The sequence below is a fragment of the Malaclemys terrapin genome, chromosome 1, assembly GCF_027887155.1.
Source record: "Malaclemys terrapin pileata isolate rMalTer1 chromosome 1, rMalTer1.hap1, whole genome shotgun sequence".
In the NCBI taxonomy this organism is placed as follows: Eukaryota; Metazoa; Chordata; order Testudines; family Emydidae; genus Malaclemys; species Malaclemys terrapin.
Window position 1 is genome coordinate 300,324,678 of NC_071505.1, and position 24,605 is coordinate 300,349,282.

Below are 24,605 nucleotides of genomic sequence, written 5' to 3' on the forward strand. Positions count from 1 at the left end.
CTGAGCCTGTGAGAGTCACCGTTACAATAAGACTTGCTAGCTTTCCATCCTCGCAGGACTTAAAGAAGCTTTGCATATCTTTTCGGAGAACTCTGTCAAGGATTTCAAATGTGTGACTCATTCCAATGAAAAAAGAACAGGAGTACTTGTGGCACCTTAGAGACTAACAAATTTATTAGAGCATAAGCTTTCGTGGACTACAGCCCACTTCTTCGGATGCATACAGAGTCTCTGTATGCATCCGAAGAAGTGGGCTGTAGTCCACGAAAGCTTATGCTCTAATAAATTTGTTAGTCTCTAAGGTGCCACAAGTACTCCTGTTCTTTTTGCGGATACAGACTAACACGGCTGCTACTCTGAAACCTGTCATTCCAATGAGACATTTGAATAGGCCAGATCCTGCGCTCAGAAACCCCGATGAAAATCTGGCATAACTTCATGAACTGCAGTGGAATTGGAGTAATAGTGAAAGATGCTGAGTGCCATGAGAGCAGTCAACTCTAAGCAGGATTAATACCTGATAATGTTGTAAATGAGAGAACAATTTGACTCAATCACTTTGGCGTTCCATATATATTTGGTCAAAAGTCAGTGGGAAATCTTAAAATAATAGAAGGAGATTCAGGGGCTAAACTCACGACGTAATAAAAGCCATAGTCTTTTAGGGCTTACCATTTAAGTGTAAATGTTTCTGTGAGTTAATGTTGCAGTGATTAATAGACTTTTCTATATTTGGGTAAATTCAGATGATCTGAATTCCAGAATGTCTGCATCAGCCTTTAGCTGAATTACTTCAAGATGAAAGACTTTGATAAGCTATGAGAAAAACAAACAGCTAATGGACCAGATATACAAGTCAATCATTGTAATGCTATGCTGTTTGAAGCTGCATCGACATTAACATTTCAGAGAAGATTGCAATTAATGTCATGTTAAGAGAGCCTCGGTTTCGAGCAGGGCTAGAAACAAATATTAGTTTAGTAGAGTCAGACTACAAAAATAATAACTTGTCATAGAGACATATGAATATCTTGAAAAATCTGTGGGTTTTGACTTGTATCTTTATACCCTTGTGTTTTACTCTTTTATCTCTCTCCTCTTCCCCTCTGATTCTCTGATTTGGATACCCAGGGCAAAACTGATTGGTCGTGGCAAATGCTGTCAAAGTGCAGTGGCTTTACTCACAGTAAGCCTTTGTTCTGCCATATAAGGGTCCAGAAAATCTCTTCAAATAACTTCAATTTCCTCAACCTTACTTTGACTTCAGAAATCAAAGTACTGTACCATCCTCGACAGCCGCAAGCTGTGCACTAGTCAGCTGGCATTTCCATCTGTTTCCAGAGCTAGTGAGGAAAGTACTTACTGCAACTGAAACTTAGAGGAGAGAAAAAAAGGGACAAATCTAATGTATTAAACAACCAAACACCAGGACAGATTAATTTAGTAGTGTGTGATGCTATTTTTCCACTAATATTGGCTTTAAGTCTCCAGTCCACACGACACTGCGTGAAGAAGAGATGTGAAGGAGCAGGAGTCCCCAGAGGCCAGAGTTCTTCCAGGGATTCTGGGGGAGTTTACACTAAAGGAGAAGCTCTGCTACCCTTTCACAGGGCAACCCTGAGCTCCTGGCAAGCTGCTCCAACTCTACTGTATGAGGCGAAGGAGGGCTGGGCTATAAAGAATCTGTTGTGAAGGCTACGGCCAGGATAGCCTCGGTCTAATGCAGTGCTTGTGTTCCTGATTGTGATACGGGAACAATGGGGAGACCTTGAGCTCATCTCCTTTTCTTGCATACTGCCACAAGGACCAGCCACTCTGACCCCAAAGGACCCCAATCTTGCTGTATCTAAAGTGCCCAAATGGCATATTCTTCCCTCTCTCTCCTTGCACACTCACAAGTGGTACTTCAGAATCAAAAGTAGTAAAGCAAAATGTTACTGGAACTAGAGCAGAACCTACTCAGCTCTGAGCTGGGAGGGTTGAATCCGCAGCACAGAGTTCAGCCCTGTATGGGCCCTCTGTTTTCCAGTACATCTGATGGACACAGGGCATGGGCAACCTGCTGCTATGACAATCATGTATTCACCCCTGGAGGTGGGAGGGCCATGTCAGGCATTCCAGAACCCACTCCTGCCATTGGGCTGCTGTAGGCTCTGTGCTGCACTTCACCAGTGTTGCACAGGTCTCTGTGTGTGTGTGTGTGTGTGTGTTTCCCATCCATCTCCTCCCCTTCCAATACATCTTCCCAGCACCTAATCTACTTATTCTGGTCTAGCAACATGCTCTGATTTTAGCAGTCAAGGTCAGAAGGCATTTCACCTAAGGATGTGTGTAGCTGTGACCCTGAATTTGCACACCATATTACAGAAACATTTCAGATTAGCAGTATTGCCTCCTGAACTTACTTTTCCATTACCAGAATACAGCTAATTAATGCCTTTGGGCCCATTCTGCAACCCATACACTGAGTAGCGCTTACTTGCAGAAGAAATTGAAGGCGTTTTCCTAAAAAAGCTGCTCTATGTGAAGAAGAGCTGAAAAATCAGGCACTTAAAGGGGAAAAAACAGTACTCACTGGCAGGGCAAGAAATATTCATTTTTATTACCACGCAGTCATATTTCTTTTCAGTTAAATGTCACTCTTTTCCTTTCTCTGCTAATTTCTGCCTAATTCTTCTGTTTCTTCTTCTCCTCCCATTATTTTCATGCACTTTCCCTGTTTGTTCTTAACGTTTCCTCACTCCCAGGGTAGCATTCTCTGAAATGCTTCTAGTTCCATGCGCAGGGCTAATTAAACAGGCAGAACTGCAGGGTCTCAATGCAAGGATGAGATGATGGCATTGGGAGGAGAGATTTAAGTTTATTAGGAACTGGGGAACTGTGATCGGGGTTGGCCCACCTACCCGCTAGGGGGCGGTGGGGAGCTATGAGATCACTGGCCGGCCTGGGTCACGCCTCCGTCAGCGGGGAATTAGCGGCGGGGCAGCCGCCAGCCAGAGTCTGTAGCGCGCCCCTCAGGCAGGGGAGCGCCGGCAAAGGTCAGTAGCGCGCCCCTCAGGCAGGGGAGCGCCGGCAAAGGTCAGTAGCGCGCCCCTCAGGCAGGGGAGCGCCGGCAAAGGTCAGTAGCGCGCCCCTCAGGCAGGGGAGCGCCGGCAAAGGTCCCGGCGTGGCTCGGCCGGGTAGGGGAGCGCAGGCCCACCCTACACCACTGCGCTCCAGCCCAGGGCCCTGACAGTGGCAGAACGGGGGTCCCACCACTGGGTCAGCGGGGTCGTCCCGCTACATAGACTCACCACTGTGCAGCTCTGTCCCTGGGCTACTTCCTACCCGATTGCTCGCCCGAATCCCTCTGGTCCCGTGAGTGCGTCGGGGTAGTCCGCTGCTGGCAGCTCCGGCTCCCCCTCAGGCTCCTCTAGCTCTTCTGGGTACTCGGCTGCTGGCAGCTCCCGCTCCCCCTCCGACTCCTCCAGTTCCTCTGGGTACTCGGCAGCGGGCAGTCCTGGCAGCCCCAGTCCGTCCTCCAGGTGAGGTTTCCATGGGTCCAGGGCCTCCCCTGGTGTGGCAGCAGGCTCTGAAGGGAGCAGCCCACAGTCTGTGTCTGCCTCCCTCCCTGGTGCTGCCCTAACTGAGCTAAGGGCCCCGCCCTTTATACTTCCTGTTCCACCCCTCCCCTTCTGGGGGGTGGAGCAAGCTTGGGCTGGCCCCGCCCACTCAGGCTGAGGGAAAGGCCCTTTACCCTCAGGTTCGGAGGGCAGCCACCCTGGCCCCCTACAGGAACTTTTGGGGAAAGGAGAATCCTATACAAGAAGGATGGGCTCCACCTAATTCAAAAGGGAACCAGATTGCTGGCATGTAAAATTAAGAAGGTTGTAAAGGAGTTTTTAAATTAAGGGCTGGGGAAAAGCCAACTGGTGCAGAAGAGCACACAGTTCAGACAGAGACATCCCTTAGGGGACAGTTTATTGAAGGGGATATTCTGTATCCTAGTAAAGAGGAGAGGCTAGAAATTGATAAAGTACTGGTAGGAACTGAAGAGAACCAATCAAACAAAAAAAGTGCCATTTACTTGCATCACATGAAAGCAGACAACTATATAGTGATAATTTTTATAAATGCTTATATACAAATGCTAGAAGTCTAAATCCTAAAATGGGTGAACTTGAATGCCTGGTCTTACATGAGAATATTGATATAATAAGCCTCACAGAAACTTGGTGGAATGAGGATAGACAGAGGGACATGGTAATACCAGGGTACAAAATATATAGGTCTCTCTAGTGGAGGAGTACCACTATATGTGAAAGAAAACAGAGAGTCAAATATAGCAAATATCTTAAAGGTATCAAACTGTACCATAGAATCTCTATGGATAAAAAATTGTTGCTTGAATTATAAGAGTATAGGAGTAAGAATTCTCTTCCAACCACCTGACCAGTGATTGTGAAATGCTCCAGGAGATTAGAAAGGCAACAAAAGCAGAAAACCCAATAATAATGGGAGATATCAACTATTCCCATATTGACTGGGTACATGTCACCTCAGGATGGCATGCAGAGATAAAATTTCTAGACACTATTAATGACTGCTTCTTGGAGCACCTAGTCCTGGAATAAACAATTCTTTAGTGAATCCTAAGGGGAGCACAGGATCTGGACCAAGAAGTGAATATAGCTGAACTGCTCAGTGATAGTGACCATAATTTAATTAAATTTAACATCCTTGTAAAGGGCAAAATATCAAAGAAACCCACCAAAGTAGCATTGAACTTCAAAAAGGAGAACTAACAAAAATGAGGAAGCTAGTTAAATGGAAATTAAAAGGAAGAGTCACAAGAATGAAATGACTGGAAGCTGCATTTAAAAACACCATAATGGAGGCTCACCCTGTGTGTATACCCCAAATAATAATAATAATAAAAAATAAGCAGAGTAAAAGATGTGGTTGGAGGCAAAAGGCATCCTTTAAAAATTGGAAGTCAAATCCTAGTGAGGAAAATAGAAAAGAACATAAATTCTGGCAAGTCAAGTGTAAAAGTATAATTAGGCAGGCAAAAAAATAATTTGATAAGAACTAGCAAAAGACATAAAAACTAAATTGTTTTTAAGTACACCAGAAGCAGAAAGCCTGCCAAACAATCAGTGGGGCCCTGGATGATCAAGGTTCTAAAGGAGCACTCAAGGATGACAAGGTTTAATGAATTCTCTCTATTGGTCTTCACTGCACAGTAGGTGAAGGAGATTCTCTCACCTGTGCCTTTCTTTTTAGGTGACAGATCTGAGGAATTGTCCTAGATTGAGATGTCAATAGAGGAAATTTGGAACAAACTGATAAATTAAACAGTAATAAATTACCAGGACCAGATGGTATTCACCCAAGAGTTCTGAAGGAACTCAGATATGAAATAGCAGAACTACTTTCTGTGGTATGTAACTTATCACTTAAATCAGCCTCTGGAAGACAGCTAATTTGATGCCAATTTTTTTTTTAAAAAGCTCCATAGGTGATCCTGACTATTACATGCTAGTAAGCCTAACTTCAGTACTGGGCAAAATGATTGAAACTTCCGTAAAGAACAGAAGTATCAAACACGTGGATGAACACAATATGTTAAGGAAGAGTGAACATGACTTTTGTAAAGGGAAATCATGCTTTACCAATCTATTAGCATTTTTGAGGGAGTCACCCAGCATGTGGACAAGGGTGAACCAGTTGAGATACTGTACGTAGATTTTCAGAATCCTTTTGACAAGGTCCCTCATCAAAGACTCTTAAGCAAAGTAAGCCTTTATCAGATGAGAGGGAAGGTCCTCTCATGGCTCAGTAATTGATTAAAAGTTAGGAAACAAAAAGAATAAATGGTCAATTTTCAAAATGGAAACAGGTGAATAGTAGAGTCCCCCAAAGATCTGTACTGGGACCTATCCTGTTGAACATACTTATAAATGATCAGGGAAAAGGGGTAAACAGTGATATAGCAAAGTTTGCAGACAACACTCAAGATTGTTAAGTCCAAAGCTGACAGTGAAGAGTTACAAACGGATCACACAGAACTGGGTGACTGGGCAACAAAATGGCTGATGAAGTTCAGTGTTGATAAACGCAAAGTAATGCCCGTTGGAAAACATAATCTACATATAAAATCACAGGGTCTAAAGTAGATGTTACCACTCAAGAAAGAAATCTTGGAGTCGTCATGGATAGTTCTCTGAAAACATCCTCTCAATGTACAGTGGCAATTTAAAAAAAACCAAACAACTCCCCCAAAATGTTAGGAATCATTAGGAAAGGGATAGATAATAAGACAGAAAATATCATAATGCCACTATACAAAGTCATGGCACACCCATACTTTGGATACTGCATGAAGGTCTGGTTACCCAATCTCAAAAAAGATATATTAAAATTAGAAAACGGTAGGAACAGCTTCCGTATGAGGAGAGATTAAAAAGACTGGGACTGTTTAGCTTAGAAAAGAGATAACTGAGGTGGGATTTAATAGAGGTTCTAAAATCATGAATGGTGTGGAGAAAGTGAACAGGAAAGTGTTATTTACCCATTCACATAACACCAGAACCAAGGGTCACCTAATGAAATTAATAGGCAGCAGGTTTAAAACAAACATAAGGACGTAAAATTGTAAAGGCCAAAAGTATAAGTGGATTAAAAAATGAATTAGATAAGCTCACGGAGGATAGATCCATTGATGGCTATTATCCAAGATGGTCAGGGACGCAACCCCATGCTTCACATGTCCCTAAACCTTTGAATGCCAGAAGCTTGTACTGGGTGACAGAGGATGGATCACTTAATGATTGCCTTGTTCTGTTCATTCCCTCTGAAGCATCTGACACTAGTCACTGTTGGAAGACAGGATACTGGGCTAGATGGACCACTGATCTCACCGAGTATGGACATTCTTAGGTTCTTATGCCTATGCACTGTCTCTCTTCACCTTATAGAGGTCATTCTGCTGTCACTACACTTTCTTCAGACATCTTTTCCCTTCTCCAATGGTTTATTTATTCACCAGACTTCAGGTGAACTTTCTGATTCAACTGTTTATCCCTTTTCCTTTTTAAAGAGGCACTGTGACCCAAGGACCTCTTGGTGCCAGCTGGCAGGGGGCATGAGGGTACATAGGGTTTTACAGGAATCCCCTGCGTAATAGTTCACTGAAGGGTAGCATGTGAAGTATCTATTGAGAGCCAGGAGCCCACTGGTCATCACAATTGTTGTGAAATATATATACAGATAATATTTAAGGGCTTCTTTATCTATACTGAAAATTATATTCTTAAGGTCTTGGAGTTAAGGCAGGTCACCAACAGATGACATATCTCAGAAATGTTCTTTCAAGGCAGGAGGTAACAGACACCTATCTCCCTGTCTGTCCATTTGTGTATTGTATATTGTATGCCACATACTTAGCCCAATTCGAATTGAGAGATTGCAAAATATACAAGAGAGGAAATCTACAGGAAGAAATAAATAGCAGTGGGAGGTCCTGTTTATGAAGAAAGACAAAGGATTGCTCTGGAGTGTAAAGAAACTCACCGAGTCCTTTGCCTAGGAAGCAAACTGACACATGTGCTTGTCTGATGAAAGAAGGGTCACAGCCAAACTGTCTGCAAAAATGCAGCAGGAATTTTGGGTGAGCAATACTGTAGTAGACAGTAAAGCATCCTATTAATTAAGTCTAAGCTCTAGAAGACATGCAATGTTTTATTTTATATGTAACCATTTGTTTCCAATACTTCTACATGAATCTCTGTGCTTTGATAATAAACTGATACTTGATTTCACTGTAAACATGTCTAAGTGCTGTGTGCTGAGAGGAGCAGTGATCTGAGGTGGTACGGGTAAGCTGAAGTGTAACTGTTTCTTTGGAAGCAGTGGATTGGTGAATGCTGTGAGTGTCCAGTGGACATGAGGCTGGACACTCCAGGGAGAGACTTGGAGGGCTCGGGGGTTGGAGTGTGCCTGTCACTAACCTGTAGAGTGACAGTGGGGCCTGTGAGGCGTGGCGACTGCTGGTATTGCCCGTGGCCAGTGGGTTTGGGAGGCAGAGACAAGGCTTCCTCATGTTAAAGGCAGGTGGTGGCAAGGTGCCTCCCAATGCTGGGTACCCCCGGGAAGCATCACAGGCACCATTCCAAATGTTCTTTGTGTTGTTTATATAGCAGTGGGGGAGGGGGGAATCATTCCTTGTGCACCATGTTACAAAGTGACTGTAAAAATAGCGCATTGGTGCTGTAAACAGCTGCTCCCTATGTGCCTTCGAAGTCGTATGTGCTGAGTTCACACTTCCCTTCCTCTCAGCACTGCAAAGCTGTACAAGAGCAAGCTGTTCTTCATTATATATATACATACTTAGTAGAACTGCTGGATAAGTTCTGATTGCAGACTCTTTATAGCTAGTAAAGATGTACAAAGTAGACACATTTTCAGGATCAACTAGGACTGGTAGCAGTTGGCGACATTTTATATTGTGCTAAAAACAATGAATCAGAAGTTGTGAAAGAGGAACAAATGTGGAGTATAAGGATGTCATAGTTACAAGGTCACTTTCTTGACTGGCACTTTAATAGCTGGACTGGGAAAACAGAAGTTAAGCCGGGGTTCCAAAAGAGAAGGAAGATAGAAAAGAATATAGGCTAGGTTTACTCCTGAGGACATTCTGCACCAAAAAATTAAAAATTCTGTGCACAATATTTTAAAAGTATACAAATTTTATTTGTCAAATAAACATGGAGGCTCCAGCATGGCACTGGGGAGCACAGGCCACTAGCTTCACAGAGTTGGGAGATCACTGTGGAGCTCCCCATCACCCCAGGACATGGACTCAGTGGTAAGGCTGCACCCAACTCTGACACAGTGCAAGTATTGGGCCTGCCCCAGAAACACCCCAAGGCCCTGCCCCACCATGCCAGGTGCACCAGGTGTGGGCAGGCAGGCTCAGCAAGACAGAATCCAAGTGGAGGGGCCTGGTGTGGGTTGAGAGGGTTCTGTGTGGGGCAATCTGGATGCGGCTGGCTCAATGTGGGATCCGCGTGCGGGTGGGATTTGGATGCACTGGGGTTGATGGAGGGTTCTGGGTGCAACGGTAATCAGACTCTGTAGGGGGGGTCCAGGTGACAGTGGTTGGGGCTCAGTGGGGAGGGGTCTGGGTGTGGGGGCATAGAGCTCAGAAGGGGGGTCCAGGTGTAGGGGGATCAGTCTGGGGGTCCAAATGCTGGGGTAGTGGGGCTCAGTGGGGTGGGGATCCAGGTGTGGGTGGCTCATTGGGGTGATGGGGAGGTGAGGCTCAACTGGAGGGTCTGGGTATGGGGGGGGTCTGGATGCACAGGGGTTGGGCAGATGGGGGAGCAGCTCCCTTTACAGTGATTCCTCCCCTTGCAGCTGACAAGCGATGGATACAGGAAGTGTGGGGGGGAGGGGAGTTTGCAGAGCTTCCTACAGCTGGGGGAGAAATCCGGGGTTGGGTCTGACATGGCCCTGGATGCCATGAAGGGGAAGAGGAAGTCCTGTCCTCCCCAACCCAGCAGGATAGGAGCCACCAGCTGGGTCTTCCCCAGTCCCTCCCCCTGCCCCACAATGATTTACCTCTCTGCCAGCTACCCAAAATATACTGCTGGAGGAGGGTCGCATGACCACTCTTGTGGCTTCCCTTTGCATCCCCATCAGAAAGTCATTTTTCTGTGAGGAAGCAAAGAAATCTATGGGGGACATAAATTCTGTGCATGCACAGTGGTGCAGAATTTCCCCAGGAGTATAGGTTATAGAATTGTATACAAGGAAAATTAATAAGGGTCAAAGAACAGTTATGAGACAAGGGTTTACAAAAAACCTACACACAAAAGGAAGAGTATTTTAAAACTCTCTTGTGTTGTTCATTGTCTGTCCTTTATATGTTACCTACTTAGGGTCCTATCCTACAAACCATCCCATTTTCCTTCAGTTACACTTATTATTAGGTGTCATGATTAGTGTATTCAGGATTGGGCCTTACAAATGCAAGCTCACTATGGCAGGGACCTCTTTTTCTCTCTGACGGGGAGACTCAAAGCCCCAGTGATTTCTAGAGCCATGCCTCCTCATTATAAAATTTATATTATCGCATCAGGGACCAGAAACAAACCAATCTTTCTTAAGTGACTCATCACCCAGCCCAAATAGATATTGTGAAAAGCTGTAGCCGATAGTTTGAGAATAACCATAGGCTACAATTTGTTAGCGCAAAGGATTGATTCAACAATTACAAATAACAAACAGATGTTGAGAAAAGATCACAATTTATGAATCAAAAAAGGAGCTCCATTTGCAAAATAGAATATTAATTCCAAATTGTTTTGTGCAACTTTTTACAAGAAGAACTATCTGTAGCTTAATTTACTGTTGCTGCTGTTGAAATAAGAGTCTATACATTTTCTCACTTTTTTGCACAGGTGCCACCAATACTGCTGGATAAGCAGTTCTCAGAATTCACACCAGACATTACACCCATTATTTTGGCTGCCCATACGAACAATTATGAGATCATAAAACTTCTTGTACAGAAGGGGGTTTCTGTACCTAGACCACATGAAGTCCGCTGCAACTGTGTGGAATGCGTCTCAAGCTCAGATGTGGACAGCCTTCGCCATTCTCGATCCAGACTCAACATTTACAAGGCTCTGGCAAGTCCATCTTTGATTGCGTTGTCCAGTGAGGATCCTTTCCTTACAGCATTTCAACTCAGTTGGGAGCTTCAGGAACTGAGTAAGGTGGAAAATGAGTTTAAGTCGGAATATGAAGAGCTGTCGCGTCAATGCAAGCAATTTGCAAAAGACCTCCTGGATCAGACACGGAGTTCCAGGGAATTGGAAATTATTCTCAATTACAGAGATGACAATAGCTTGATAGAAGAACAGAATGGTAATGATCTTGCACGATTGAAGCTGGCAATTAAGTACCGACAAAAAGAGGTAAGTGTGCTGGAGAATATTTAGGCATATTTAGTAGCAATAATGTGATAGATAATTGCCTGGAATACATCCCTTTAAGTGAGACAACTTCAGATTGCTGCTTATTTTTTTGTTCTACCGGGGCCTCTTTTTATTATTGGAAGAACATAAGAGGTTGTTACGGTTTATTCAAACTGGAATTTGAAATATTCTATCATATCACAGATCCTGGGGGACTATCTGTTTTGCACCTGAGCATACGTTATCACTAGCACAGAATAATATTAAGCAAGTCTTTGGTAACAGAGTAAGAACTGCAAAGAGTACGTCTCAAAACTGATTAATTAACTGTGTCTGGCTGGTAAAGTGGGCATGTCACATGTTTACATGCTAGTTAAATTACATGCCTGTTGTTACAGAATGGTTTTCTCCAGGAAGGAGTTCATTTTTCTAAATAGATGTAGGCTTGGTAAGTCATTATTATCAATAGGTAAATCCTAAAAGTTTGATATTCATTTTTGGTTTGAATAAGCATCCAAAAGTAGATACTATTCTACACATTTTCTGAGTATGCCAAACTGGACTGGAAATTTAATGAGAATCTGAAATCCCCTGTGTGCCTTTTAAAATTTGTAAGGTTCTTATATGCTGTGGTACAGAATAAGAAACTAGATAGAAAGATCAGTTTTTCATGAGAGTTCCAAAACATGTGCATCTGATCCTAGCCAGAAATTACTGTCATTTGGGAGTTTTGCTTTCAACAGCAGCTCCAATGCAGAAGTGTAAAGTCAAGCAGAAAAGTATATCAGAACATTTCAAACCTTAGTTCTATTCAGGTTTTAAAAATGGGCAAAGGTTCAAAGTGTCGTTACTTTTAATTGAGCCTATTCACCCATTGCTATTAATTCCCTGATCCTGCAAACAATAATCTATATGCTTTACATTAAGCACATAGGTAGAGTTTGCAGAATCTGGTTTAAGCTAACATTTATCAACACACAGAAGTCAACATGATCTACTAATATATATATATATACATATATTTGACTTGGAAAAGGCCTATATTGCTCACTTATTTCATATTTAAATGGCATGGTATGCCATGGTTAAGCCCACTCCATATGATCTAATTCTGGAGAAGGACCTACAGGTGGCCTTTAATATAGCAAGAAATGATTGACACTATCTTTCACTTGCTGTTTCATTATTTCAGGATGCATGCTCACCAGTTTCCTAAATTACTTACTGTGATGTACTTTCAGACATTGTACCTCAGTCCTTTTTGAGAAACTAATCTCTGTGTGTCTCATTTGTATTTCTTAAAATGTGAAATACTACTTTATAATTTATACTTCAATATTCATTTAGCAAATGTTAGCTGTGACTTGGATTTTCCAATGGATTCAAGCATTTAAGAGCAGTTCTGAGTTTGCACAGTGATTTGAAATCCTAATTGTAAAGCTTGAATTTTTCTAATTTGAGTCTTAGGTAGTGAGAGACATCTGAAAGTGCAAATGGCTTATATAGTCCCAGCTGATTTCCATGCCTAATTAAATTGCAGTAATACAGATGATTACCCTTTATAGAGTCCTTGTAATGGCAAACATTAAAGCAATACTGACTCTTGAGACAATGATTCCAAATCACTGGATCATCTACATTTTTGATATTTTTTTCAATTTCTATTAATCTTTTTCACTATTTCTCCCCTGACTAGCCCCTTAAATGGAAGTAGGTTCTACTTATTTTCTCCGCCATATTATTTATTTGCCTATTAGATGCTGGAACAAATATTGTGAAGCACAACAGACCAATTATTTTATTTCTAATGACTACAATAAGAGAAGGTATTGTATGAGATACAAATATGGAAAACCTAGAAGACAAAATAGTTATATGACAGCAAACTCAGAGCTAAATTCTGTCACATCCTGTGCAGATGTATTCTGGGAATTCCATCTTGCCTCATCCATTGTATCCACCCTGGCATAGGCACCAACTCCAGGGTGCTCTGGGGCTGGAGCAAGCATGGAAAAAAATAGTGGGTGCTGGCGGGCCCCGTCAATCAGCTCCTCCCCATTTCCCCCAGCACCTCCCACCCACTGAGGATCAGCTGTTCAGTGGCAGGCTGGAGGCGCTGTGGGGGAGGAGGAGCAGGGGCAGAGTGAGGGTGGGGTACACTCAGGAGAGGGGACAGAACATGGGAAGAGGCAGGGTGGGCAGAGCAGCGGTGGGAAGAGGTGGGGTGGGGTGGAGCAGGGGCAGGAAGGGTGGGGCGGGGGTGGAATCTTGGGGAAGGGATAGAATGGTGGTGGGGCCTGGGGCGGAGCAGGGGTTGACCACTGCCTGAGAAATCAGAAAGTCAATGCTATCTGCTTTGTGCATTTCTGGTGACTGGCAGAAGGTGTTGGAGGCAAAATAGGCTATTTCTATGTAAAAGGAATAGCAGGGAAAGATGTGGGTTATTCTTTAATATTCTATTGTTGATCTGACTTGCCTTAGAACATCGTCTCTTGAGTGATACAACTGTTCTCCCTGCTCTATGGGCTTAAGCCACTGAGAATCAGAATTACGGCCAGATAAATTTGTGTTGTATCAGGAAAAAATATGATTTTGTTTCTCAGCAATCTTATTTGAGTTTTAATCGTTTGGTGGTGGTGGTGGTTGGTTGGTTTTTGCTTTTGTTTTTCTCTCTCTCAACTTAACTCAGTCAAGAAATAGAGGAAAAATAGCCTTTACTTTACATCCAACCCCACAAAATAAAAAAACAAACCAGCTGAACAATAAATTTCCTTCCCTCCCTGACACATCAGTCATCTCATACCTCTCATCCTTTATTATTATTACCATTCATTATTAAAATTACAGCAGGGCTGAAATTGGGGCCCACTGTGCTAAGCAGAGTACAAATACATAGTAAGAGACAATTCCTGCCCTGGAGAGCATCCAGTCTAATTTAAGACAAGAAGCAACAAGTCAACATAACAAAAACTGGAGGAAGGAGGACAAGGATGATAGGAACATCATTTTTCTTTTAAGTTTTACGATGGGACTATTTTTGTTTATTTCTGATATCACTAATTTGTACTGACATCTGTAGGTGGTTTACCACAGACATCTTAGCAGAAGTAGGGTCTTGAGAAGGATTTGAAGTAGATCAGGATTGTGACTTTATGGTCTGACATGGGGGGAGAGTGTTCCATGCACCAGTTTTGTCATGGAACTAGTTCAGAGGTGCTTGTGGGAGAAGAACACAAATGGGTGAAGAAGAATTGCACTGCTGGTGTGCAAAGGAAGGTGACTCTTAAAAACACAAGGCAGGAGAAGTGGAGTCGTGGAGGGGTCTGAAAAATGAGGACAGGATGCTTGATTGAACTGACATAGAGAATGAAAAAGCCTCTCTCGAGTAGATGTGGTCCCTTCAAAGGCAATGTGGTGGTTTACAAGCTGCTGCTAATGTCTGTATATTATTCTTCATAAAGATAAATAGTGAGCATCCGTTTGCAGTGCTGTCAGTCCACATCTTTCTTGAGCGCCAAATTCCCTTTGTAAAGAAAAAACAAAAAGCCTTCAAAAACGTATGCAAATCATTTTGGAAGCTCTGTGCAGTAAAAATTGCTCATGTTCTGCATTTCCATTCTGTTGATATCTGCCACAATACTGTGATCATGTCATTCAGACTTTCTCAGGAGGCATCCCAGCAAAATTCCTTCCCAGCTCTTGGAATCCTGTCAGAATGAATCACTAGGTGGCGAGTCTGATGAAGTGGGTATTCACCCACGAAAGCTCATGCTCCAATATGTCTGTTAGTCTATAAGGTGCCACAGGACTCTTTGTCGCTTTTTACAGATCCAGACTAACACGGCTACCGCTCTGATAGGTGGGGAGTCTATCGGATGGGCAGCCTGCCTCTTTTGCTTCATTAATAAATAACAAGGTTGAAAGACACTTAGAGTTTGAGATGCAGAATGCCTGATAACACCATTGATAGTGTCTGTTGATAATGATATTATCAGTCCAGTGACCAGAATATTACACTCTATATTTTTGGAGTACTTAGTGGCAATATTGCTTTAACACAGGATGCAGGTTAAAGCCCCCAAGCTAGAATTTTTCTCCACTCTGTTAACACTCGTGGTGCTGATTGATTGCAAGAAATGACATTTTCCTGCTGCTGCTGGTCTGACTCCTGTCCCTTCCTTCCCCCACTTGCCTGCTTCCAACACCTATTGTTGCTAGGTAACAATTAGCAAAGTGCATCAGCTGTTCCCTAATGTCCCACAACCATTCAGCACTGTGCAGTGTGACATTTCATTGACCAGCTCTCAGTTGTTTACACCAATGGACGTTGACAATGACCCAATTAGTCATTTCGGCTATCACTGTGCTAGGATCTTGGGGCATGATGAACAATGCCAAAAAGCTTCCTGTTTTCCTGAATCAAATATAAAACTTTATCTGATTCACATATGATTCCTTTCATAGGTGTAGAAGGGATGATACAAATCATAGAATTGTAGGGCTGGAAGGGACCTTAAGAGGTCATCTAATCCTCCCCTCCTACTCCCCTCGTCTAACCCCATATCTGAATTACAGGCCAACATTTTTCTATCAACAAATCCAATGGTCAATCTGAATGCATGTAGATTGTAAACTGCCCAGGACAGGGGATATAAATAAATAAATAATAAACAATTATCAACTAGTCATTTTTCTTTGCATTGATTTCAAAATGCACATTACAAACCTGAGGGATATATACAGAAGAGTTATATTTCTGTATTATTTCTTCAGATATATGTACTTACATGGTATCACAGATCTAAAATGGTACTTTAAGAATGACAGGAAATACTATCACCTTGAGAAACTCCCTCATCTAACCAGGCACTGAGCTTGAATGCCAATATATGTTCTTTTGAAGCTAATAGAAAACATGTATGTGCATGCTCTCTCACGCATGCACGCGCGCACACACACACACACACACACTTTGCTTCTATTATAGTGACTATACTCTTACAATAAAGGTATTGTAATGTTTGTGGTTCCAGATTAGATTAAAGTGATTTTTAAAGATTATTTTTCCTCTTAATATCACTACAGGGCAGAGTTAAGGTTATTTTGGTGCTATAGCTGTACAGTTCTATACCTTGACATGTTTGGATTTCTTTTAAGTGACTCTTAACTCTGAAATATCTTGGTTTATAATGGTTGCTTTTGGGGATGAGCATAACATCCTTGTGATGTTTATTACTCTTAAATTATTTATACATAATCTCAGTTTTAACTCGCTTTTACCTTTTTTTTTTTTTTTTTTTTTGGTCAGGGGATTATATCTTAGTATCTGAACATCTGGAAACATGTACTCAATAAAACGTGAAATGGGAAAAAAGATGCTTGAATGGTTTAATGTTCTCTGGGTCAGTGTCTGATATCACAGCAAATGTTACAGTAATGTAATAGAATTGAATTTAGTGTATTATTCTCAGTCTTTTTCTTCAGCATCTGCATCCTTGTTCAGTCTCCATTCCTGTTCCTTGAAAAGTCTTCCTCCTGTCCTCTGACTTTTACCATTGGCTGCATTTTCAGAATTTGGTCATTGATTTTAATGCAAGTCAAATGAATAAAGTCAGGTTTCTTTGCCACTTATCATTCTGCTTTTCCCCCTTACATCCTTATTTTATTGTAATCCTCCTTTCCTTCCCTTGCATATCTATATGGCCGAATCTCCTTATCTGTCCTATGGTACCCTGAGTCCTTTGCTTGGCTTCTTACAGCAATTCATTTAAGTTTTGATCTAAGTGCATCTGTTTACTGCCCATTCCCAAGTCCATATTCTTGGGACTCTGTCAGCAGGCATTAGTCTGGCCTAGGTGCTGACCTCTTCTCTTTGTTGTTGCTATGTTCTCTACACAAATATATTGATTTTTTTGCAATACCAGCAATTAGGAAAATTAGTACCCCAGTAGATGGAGAGGAGCAGCAGTAGAGAAGTCAAAAGCAACAATCTACCATGTGTGCAAGGGTTGAAGAAGGAGACAGCATCTGATAAATTGAGGAATAATATCAAGAAACAGCAGAGAGCTTTTAGGAGACCAGACAGATAAACATTGTTCAATTTGAAAAGCTACACAGAGTAAAGGGCCTTTGGGAGGTCTTTCAAACCTGTTAACAGCATAAAAACAGTCAATGCTAAACAAAATCCACAGAATTTTCTTGCAGACTTTACAGTATATATTATGTCTTAATGCTCCAAACCTCTGTTTTTCAAGAGATGTTAAAGCAATATTTGTGTTGTTGTTAGTGAAGCTGTTTATGGAGTGACTGATAAATACGAAGCACATTTTTTGAATGATTAGTGAGCATTTGTTAAAATTTGCCAGTCATGCTGTATTCCAGTGTTCCTCATTCTATCTGTAGTCACTAAATGGTTCTTTTGAGACCAAGGGCTTGTTTATACCACCTGTCGGATCGGCAGGCAGTGATCGATCCAGCAGGGGTTGATTTATCGCATCTACTCTAGACGCAATAAATCGACCACCAAGTGCTCTCCTGTCGACTCCAGTATTCCACCAGAGCGAGAGGCACAGGCGGAGTCGACAGGAGAATGTCAGCAGTCGACTCACCGCAGTGAAGACGCCACGCGGTGAATAGATCTAAGAACATTGACTTCAGCTACGTTCTTCACGTGAAGAATGTAGCTGAAGTTGCGTAACTTAGATCGATTCCACACACACACACCCCAATGTAGACCAGGCCCAAGTGCTGCAAACCTTGTTCATTCAAGCAATCTTTATTCACATGGGAGGTCCCATTGACTTCAGTAAGTCGTAAGAGTTACAGGATGGAATCCTGGGTACCCACCCTATTTAGTTAGGTGGTTCATGTGAAAGGGTTAATACAGAAAAGAAGGGTTTCAGAAGCTGGTAGAAACGGTGTCATGGCCTTAGGTTATAGTTAACCAGTGGGATGTTGTTCTGATGTTTTGGGGTTCAGACATGCTTCAGATTAAATCAATGGGAGTTTTATTATCAACTTCTGTGAGGGTATAGCACAAGCAGAATTGTATGTTAGTTCAGTGAATTTTCCCTCCACCAGTTGTAGTCCAGGTAAACGCTATCTGATATTTTTTTCCTAACTTGTATTTGACTCAGCCTCAAAGTTTTTCTTGATTAGACAGACAAGTTGTTTCTTCTCCTTCTCATTCTTGTACCAATTTCCTTCCCCACTACAGCTAGCCCAAACCTTTTAACTGAAACAATTTTATGTCCAAAAATGCAGTCTTGTTAAAATCTGAACATTTTTGTGGGAACGTGTTGTGGGAAATCTAAATATTTGGTGAGAATATGTTGATTTTGATACCATTTTCAATGGGAAAAAAAGTCAAAATGTTTTATTTTGACAGTGTCAAAACATTTTGATTTGACAATGTTTAAATAATTTGTTTTTTCTCATTTCATTTAGACTTCCATATTATATTAAAACATGAATTAAAATTACATTTATATATTATATTTCATAGTATGTAAACATTATAATATTTTAATATAATAGAAAAGTTTAATCAAAATGATAGTCAAAATAAAATGTTTTGACAGTGCTGAACCAGAACATTTCGATAATCCTGACTTCATTTTTATCAGAGTTTTATTTCATGGGGAAATTTTGAAATTTTGGCTTTTCATTCCAGTTTGGAACAAAACAAATGTCAAAATATCAGAATTTCCTGCATAGTGGAAATTCCAGCTTCAGACCAGCTCTGTTTAGCACCATTTCCTCATTGTTTTATCACTTTGACGCTGGTGCCAGTGGAGAGCATACCTGAGGCAGGAAAAGCGAGATGGAAAGAACTACATGTCAGGGATTGCTGTTAAGAATACAAGAATAGAATAACTATTTCTGGCTTTGGCTTTTGTGTACCCACCAAATATTCACCAGTGATTAAGAAATGTGAGCAAGATTATACCAGTTGGATACCAGTCCTCCTCTCTCACAAACGCAAAAACAGAGAATCTGATACATACCGTACCATCTCCCTTTTATTTGTACCTAACATACAATAGCATGAGATTTTCATTTTTTATAGTTAAGCTTGTGAGTGGGGCCCTCCAAGGAAACACATGCACATTTCAATTTGTAACTAATGATGGGCATATTTGTTGTTGTTTTTTTCCCGCTCAGAGGAAGATCTACAGGGGTCAAAACATCAGCTGCTTGCTGCACAGTGACATATTATGTATTAGAAAATAAGATTGTCCAATATTTTTTACATTTTGTTTGGTTTTACTCTTAAAAGTTATATTTAACTTTGATTGACTTTTTGCTTTTTAGCTTTATTATTTAAGGTTAACCCCATTTTTGTTTATTTTCCTTTCTTTTAAAAAGAAATCTTGTTCTTGGTTTCTTATTTACCCAATCTTCTTCCCTCTCTGTGAGTCAAGGCACACCCAAGCTAGATATATTAAACATTTGAAAACCCAAGTGCCGAAAGTTAGACTCCTAAATCCATATTTATGCATGTAAGTAAAAGTAGCCTGATTTTCACAAGTACCACTCACATTGACTTTAATGAGATTTCAATGTGTTGTCAGACTTCTGGAAATCAGGCTCCTTTAATCTGGTGCTTTGAAGTGAATTTCAGAGCTGACTTTCATACACTCAAGGTTAAAAATGTTGACCAGCATTTTCTGAGTTTTGAGTGCTTAACACAATATTCTCATAATATAGTTTATTTGACATGGAATGTTAATAATTTGATGATGGTGCTTCTTGTGTAACTAAGAGGTTATGGTCTCCTGAGCACCTAGGCTAATAAACAGCTCAGCCTTAGTGTTTACATTCTATTAACATCTTGGCCTGTGACTCCTGAGCTTGTTCAGTCTGGCTAGCACTGCATAAACAAGAAGCAGCCACAAATTTCCATATTATATTTTTGAGCAAATTGATGTTGAAAGCTCAATAATCCTTTCGTGGCTAGCTTACCAATAACTCAGTCTATTTAATAAGTTTCCCAGGCCAAATCTTGAGCACCAGACTCAGTGTGAACTCAGTTCTTACTGTAGCTTCCTTAATGAAGCCGCTACGAGCTATTCTTTGAGTAAATGCTGAAGAATGGATTCTACAATCCATAAAGTTCATTTTGTGCCAGGTAAAGGAGGTAAGGGGGAGCGTTGGGGGGCGGGTGCTGAGAGCAGGATAAAAGGGGACATGGTGGAGCCAACCTCCACTACACTAGATTCACTGCTGTATAAGCTCCGGAGCAGCAGAAGTTAGAGTAGTAGCAGTTCGAATTTGCGCTCGGTGTCTGGAGACAAGGGAGTCAAAACCAGTTCACTATAGACACCACTCCCCGCTAGATTTAAGTGCAGCTTGGATACAGTGGAGAACCGGAGCCTGAATAAATGGCTCAGGATTAATAATTACAGCTAATAGGGGTGATCTGATACCAGACAAGCCAAACCTCTGCTGCTGCCCTGCTTGCTAAAACAGAACCGATGGTACTGGTACATACTCTGGACCTGATCCTGGGAGATGCTCAGGATTTCTGCTTGGCTTTGACAAGAGTGCCAGGTGCTCGGCACCTGTCAAGATCAGGCCCAGGCTATTCTTTACAATGTAGTGTGTACTTTGCAGCAGATTACAACAGGCAAATCCTAAGGTTCTCAGTCCAATAGTAGGAGTAGGAGTATTCAGGTTGTCCAGTAACCTGCATGGATAATTATCCCTGAGTGCTTTTTGAATTCATATACATTAACATTTGTGCTAAGAGCAAGAGATAGAAACTGTTCAGTGATTATGAGGCAAAAATAGTAATACATTTCAAAAACCTGAGGTACCTTTTGTGAGGGCCTTAAAGATTAGAATTTGCATTTAATGTTGCAGATATACTTTGAATGACTTCAGCAGCCCTTCTTAATTAACATCCTTTCAGAATCAAATGACTGAATGATTATATATCTAAGAGATATACAAATACCAGGTCAAATATAACACCTCTGGGCAGTTCTTTGAAAGAAACCCGGAAGAAGTAAAGAACTTAGTTATTTTGCAGCCATGTGTCAGGTAGTGAGTGTAGCCATGCAAGCATTAACTAAAAGAATGAAAAGGTGCCGCCTAGTCAGGCGTCTCCATCTAAAAATAATAATAATAATAATAAAATTACCAAACCCCAGAAAAGCTACCTTGGATAATATTTGGACATTTTAACACCAGGAGAAGATATGTTTAGTCTGTGCAGCCCATAACTGTAAGAAGTGAAGTATTCAAGTTTGGGACTATGTCTCCAAAACTCCCATTTCTGCAAATTCTCAGTCACAGTCCTCAAGCTCTTAGATAAACATTTGCCAGGCAGGGGCAAGTTACTCTAAAATAGCCCATATGTTTGCTTTGTAAATCATTTAGAAGCCGTTGTGTTTATAGATAAGACTCCACATAGTGTTAAATAGCATAAATTATGTAAGCAACTTATCTGCTTCACAAGTTTGAAGTATTACTATAATTGGTTATATGCTGCCTATGCTGAATGGGGTTTGGATTTCCCAATGGAAGGTGCAGTGGTTCCTATTAAAAAGATCACATTTACTCACAGTTACCACAACAATGGCAATAAACATACCATCATTATGGAAGTATAAGGATCCACACGATGTAAAATGAATCTCAACATTTTAACTTTTTAAATTGTTCAGAGTGTGTCTACAAGCTTTTGTGAATAATGAATGCCAGGTGCATACTTATCCCATTTCATTACAGTGCCAATTAAATTGTTAATGATGCTGATATTCTTCAATTCCTGAAACTTAGCACAAGTTATTAAGCTGGAGAGAATAACAGTACACAGCACTAATAAGGAACAGCAGCTCTTTTCCATTTTCAGTTCCCTTCCTGTAAGCATTTGGATGCAACTGTATCTTCCTTGAGAAAATTGTTAGTGTGGTTAGCCCTACTAGATAGTATCATTAATAGAGGTTATTCTCCTGTGAGTGTATGTCCATTAGCTTCAGCAGAGTTCCATGTGATTTATGTGAGAAGAACAGACTTGCATTATGCATCTTCTTTTACTTATTCTGAAATTAAAAGGAAGGGGGTTGGTTTTGTTGTCCATATGTCAATGTAGAATCATCATCACTCAAAAGGAATCATTTCCATAATGCCAACTCTAACAGTTCAAAAATTATTACGGTGTGCCAAACATGGAATTGCTTTTAAAATAATATGTTTGTTCTTGTGAAAGTCATATGATTTTTAAGTCTGATTTCTGATTTTTGAACTTTTGGCAGAAAGCCTTCTGATGCCCATCTCTGTATAGGTGTTTCAGGATGAAAAGGTCTGCTTGATATGAAAAGAAAATGGTCCCATAAAAATTGGATGTCTTCCTTCTGACAGGGAGACTCAGTTTTCCTTCTTCAAAATGAGGGATGACATCTCTCCCATCTCCACTCCCTGTTGTCTCTCACCGGAAAACCCCAAATCCACCTCCGCACATCCCTGGCACAATTCAAAATGCCTCCTGCATCCTCTCTCCTCTGACGTTCTCTAACCTGGTACCTGGGAAATACTGCAAAATAAATTCTGGTAATAGTCATTTGAATTTTTAAACAAATTAGCTTTGACTGTGCTCACAGACCTCGTGTTCAGCTTACTGTGGCTATTCTAGCAATGGAGCTAACAGGCTGGAATGTTCAGAAACACTGACTTTCAAGTAACTATTGAAGAATATCAGTAGAAAATGAATTTAGAACTTGTAAATCACTTCAGAAACGCATTTCTTAGAGTAACCTTTATCCGATTAGGCAACACAATATACTTGTCCAGTCAAATTCTCCACTATAGACTAGTCCACACAGCCAGGGGCGGCTCCAGGCACCAGCACAGCAAGTGTGTGCCTGGGGCGGCAAGCCGTGGGGGACGGCCTGCCGGTTGCCGTGAGGGTGGCAGTCAGGCTGCCTTCGGCGGCATGCCTGCAGGAGGTCCGCCGGTCCCGCGGTTTCGGCAACAATTCGGCGGCGGGTACGCCGAAGGCGCGGGACCGGCGGACCTCCCGCAGGCGAGCCACCAAAAGCTGCCTGACTGCCAAGCTTGGGGCAGCAAAATACGTAGAGCTGTCCCTGCACACAGCAGACATTTTGAATATTGAGCCTGTGCATTTAATTGCTTGTAAACAGTCTACAGAATATAAATAGTTTGTAGTGAATAGTTTCAAATAATAGAGAAATTTGAGAAAATTAAGAGCAGTTCATGGACGATTTGTGAACAGAAAAAGATGCAACATTCTTTGAATAAATTATTCACTATGAATTATCTACTCCAGTTCCTCCATCCTCCTCCCTCTCCCAGATGGCACGCTCCAATGTTCTCTCTGCTTCTCCCAGGCATGCTCCACCATTCTCTTTGGTTCTCCCAGGCACGCTCCAGGACCCATGGCAAATTCTAGCCACTCTCCCTTCATCCTTAGCTCACCTTTTCCAGTCTCTCTATACATGCCAGTACCCTCCTGTTCACCTCCCCATTGGCAAACTCCAGCCTACCTACTCCCCTCTTCCCTAGCATACTCCAACAGGATCCTTCCCCTGCTATATCCCTCAACCCACCTATTGCTGTCTCCACTGATACATGTCTGCCTCTCTCTGATTCCTGGTTAATTGCACTAATTTCTTGCTTACTTGGGTGGGAATACAATTGGAATCAGGACTGCATCCAGAGTGGTGGCGAAGCTGATTTAATAAACAAGGGAAAGAATTGTGTGCACTTCGCAAACAGATGTAAGGGGAGAAAACAATTCAAAAGTTCTTTTCCCCAATCCAGATAGTGTCCCTTTAATTCAGAAATGCTTAGTCAGAATTTTAAAATGATCTCACTTCATCGTGCCTGACTTCATTGTTTATCCCTATTGTTCCTTATGATCTTTACTTTAAAAAACTAGCAAAGTTTCTTATGTATATTTTTCTTGTTTGCTCTAGAGCAGTGCTTCTCAAAGTCGGGCCGCTGCTTGTTCAGGGAAAGCCCCTGGCGGTCCTGGCTGGTTTGTTTACCTGCCACGTCCGCAGGTTCGGCTAGCACATCCCTCGGCCCGCGCCGTTTCCCACAGCCCCCATTGGCCTGGGACGGCGAACCACGGCCAGTGAGAGCCGCGATCGGCCGAACCTGCGGATGCGACCGGTAAACAAACCGGCCCAGACCTCCAGGGGCTTTCCCTGAACAAGCGGCAGCCTGACTTTGAGAAGTACTGCTCTAGAATACTTTTAGGGCCAGGCACAGATGGAAGGGCCCTATTGTTCTAATGAGATAGCATATTCGCACTGCTTGCAATGTAGACAGAGTCAGAGTCAACCACTCAAGGCTAGACAGTGGCATTTCTGTGGCAGCCCTACAGTTGCTCCTAGTGTGTCTCTTTACTCCATAGGATGGAATAGCTTCTCCCCCTCATATACTGACCCACTCTGTAGGTCAGTGCAGAGGAGGATTTGAGGATGATGGACTGCAACTTAAAGGACTTTGTGAATCTCTACTTTTCCCTTATCCCAATGAGAGGCAGTTGGTCCAGTGACCAGGGCCCTTGCTTAGTAGTTGCACAGCCTGGGTTCTAATCCTTGCTCTGCCATTAATTTGCTTTGAGAGCTTGGCAAAGTCATTTTGTCTCCTCCAAGCCTTTATCTTTAT

The 24,605-nt window shown here is 41.9% G+C and overlaps 1 protein-coding gene across 2 annotated transcripts in view; it reads left to right on the top strand.

Moving 5' to 3' along the window:
- Positions 1-24,605, top strand: part of TRPC4 (transient receptor potential cation channel subfamily C member 4) — a 207,582-nt gene that overhangs the window by 102,395 nt on the left and 80,582 nt on the right. For both annotated transcript variants that reach the window (XM_054015240.1, XM_054015241.1), the window contains exon 3: positions 10,446-10,964. In XM_054015240.1, the coding sequence (XP_053871215.1) occupies positions 10,446-10,964 (519 nt within the window). The remainder of the gene's footprint in view (positions 1-10,445; positions 10,965-24,605) is intronic.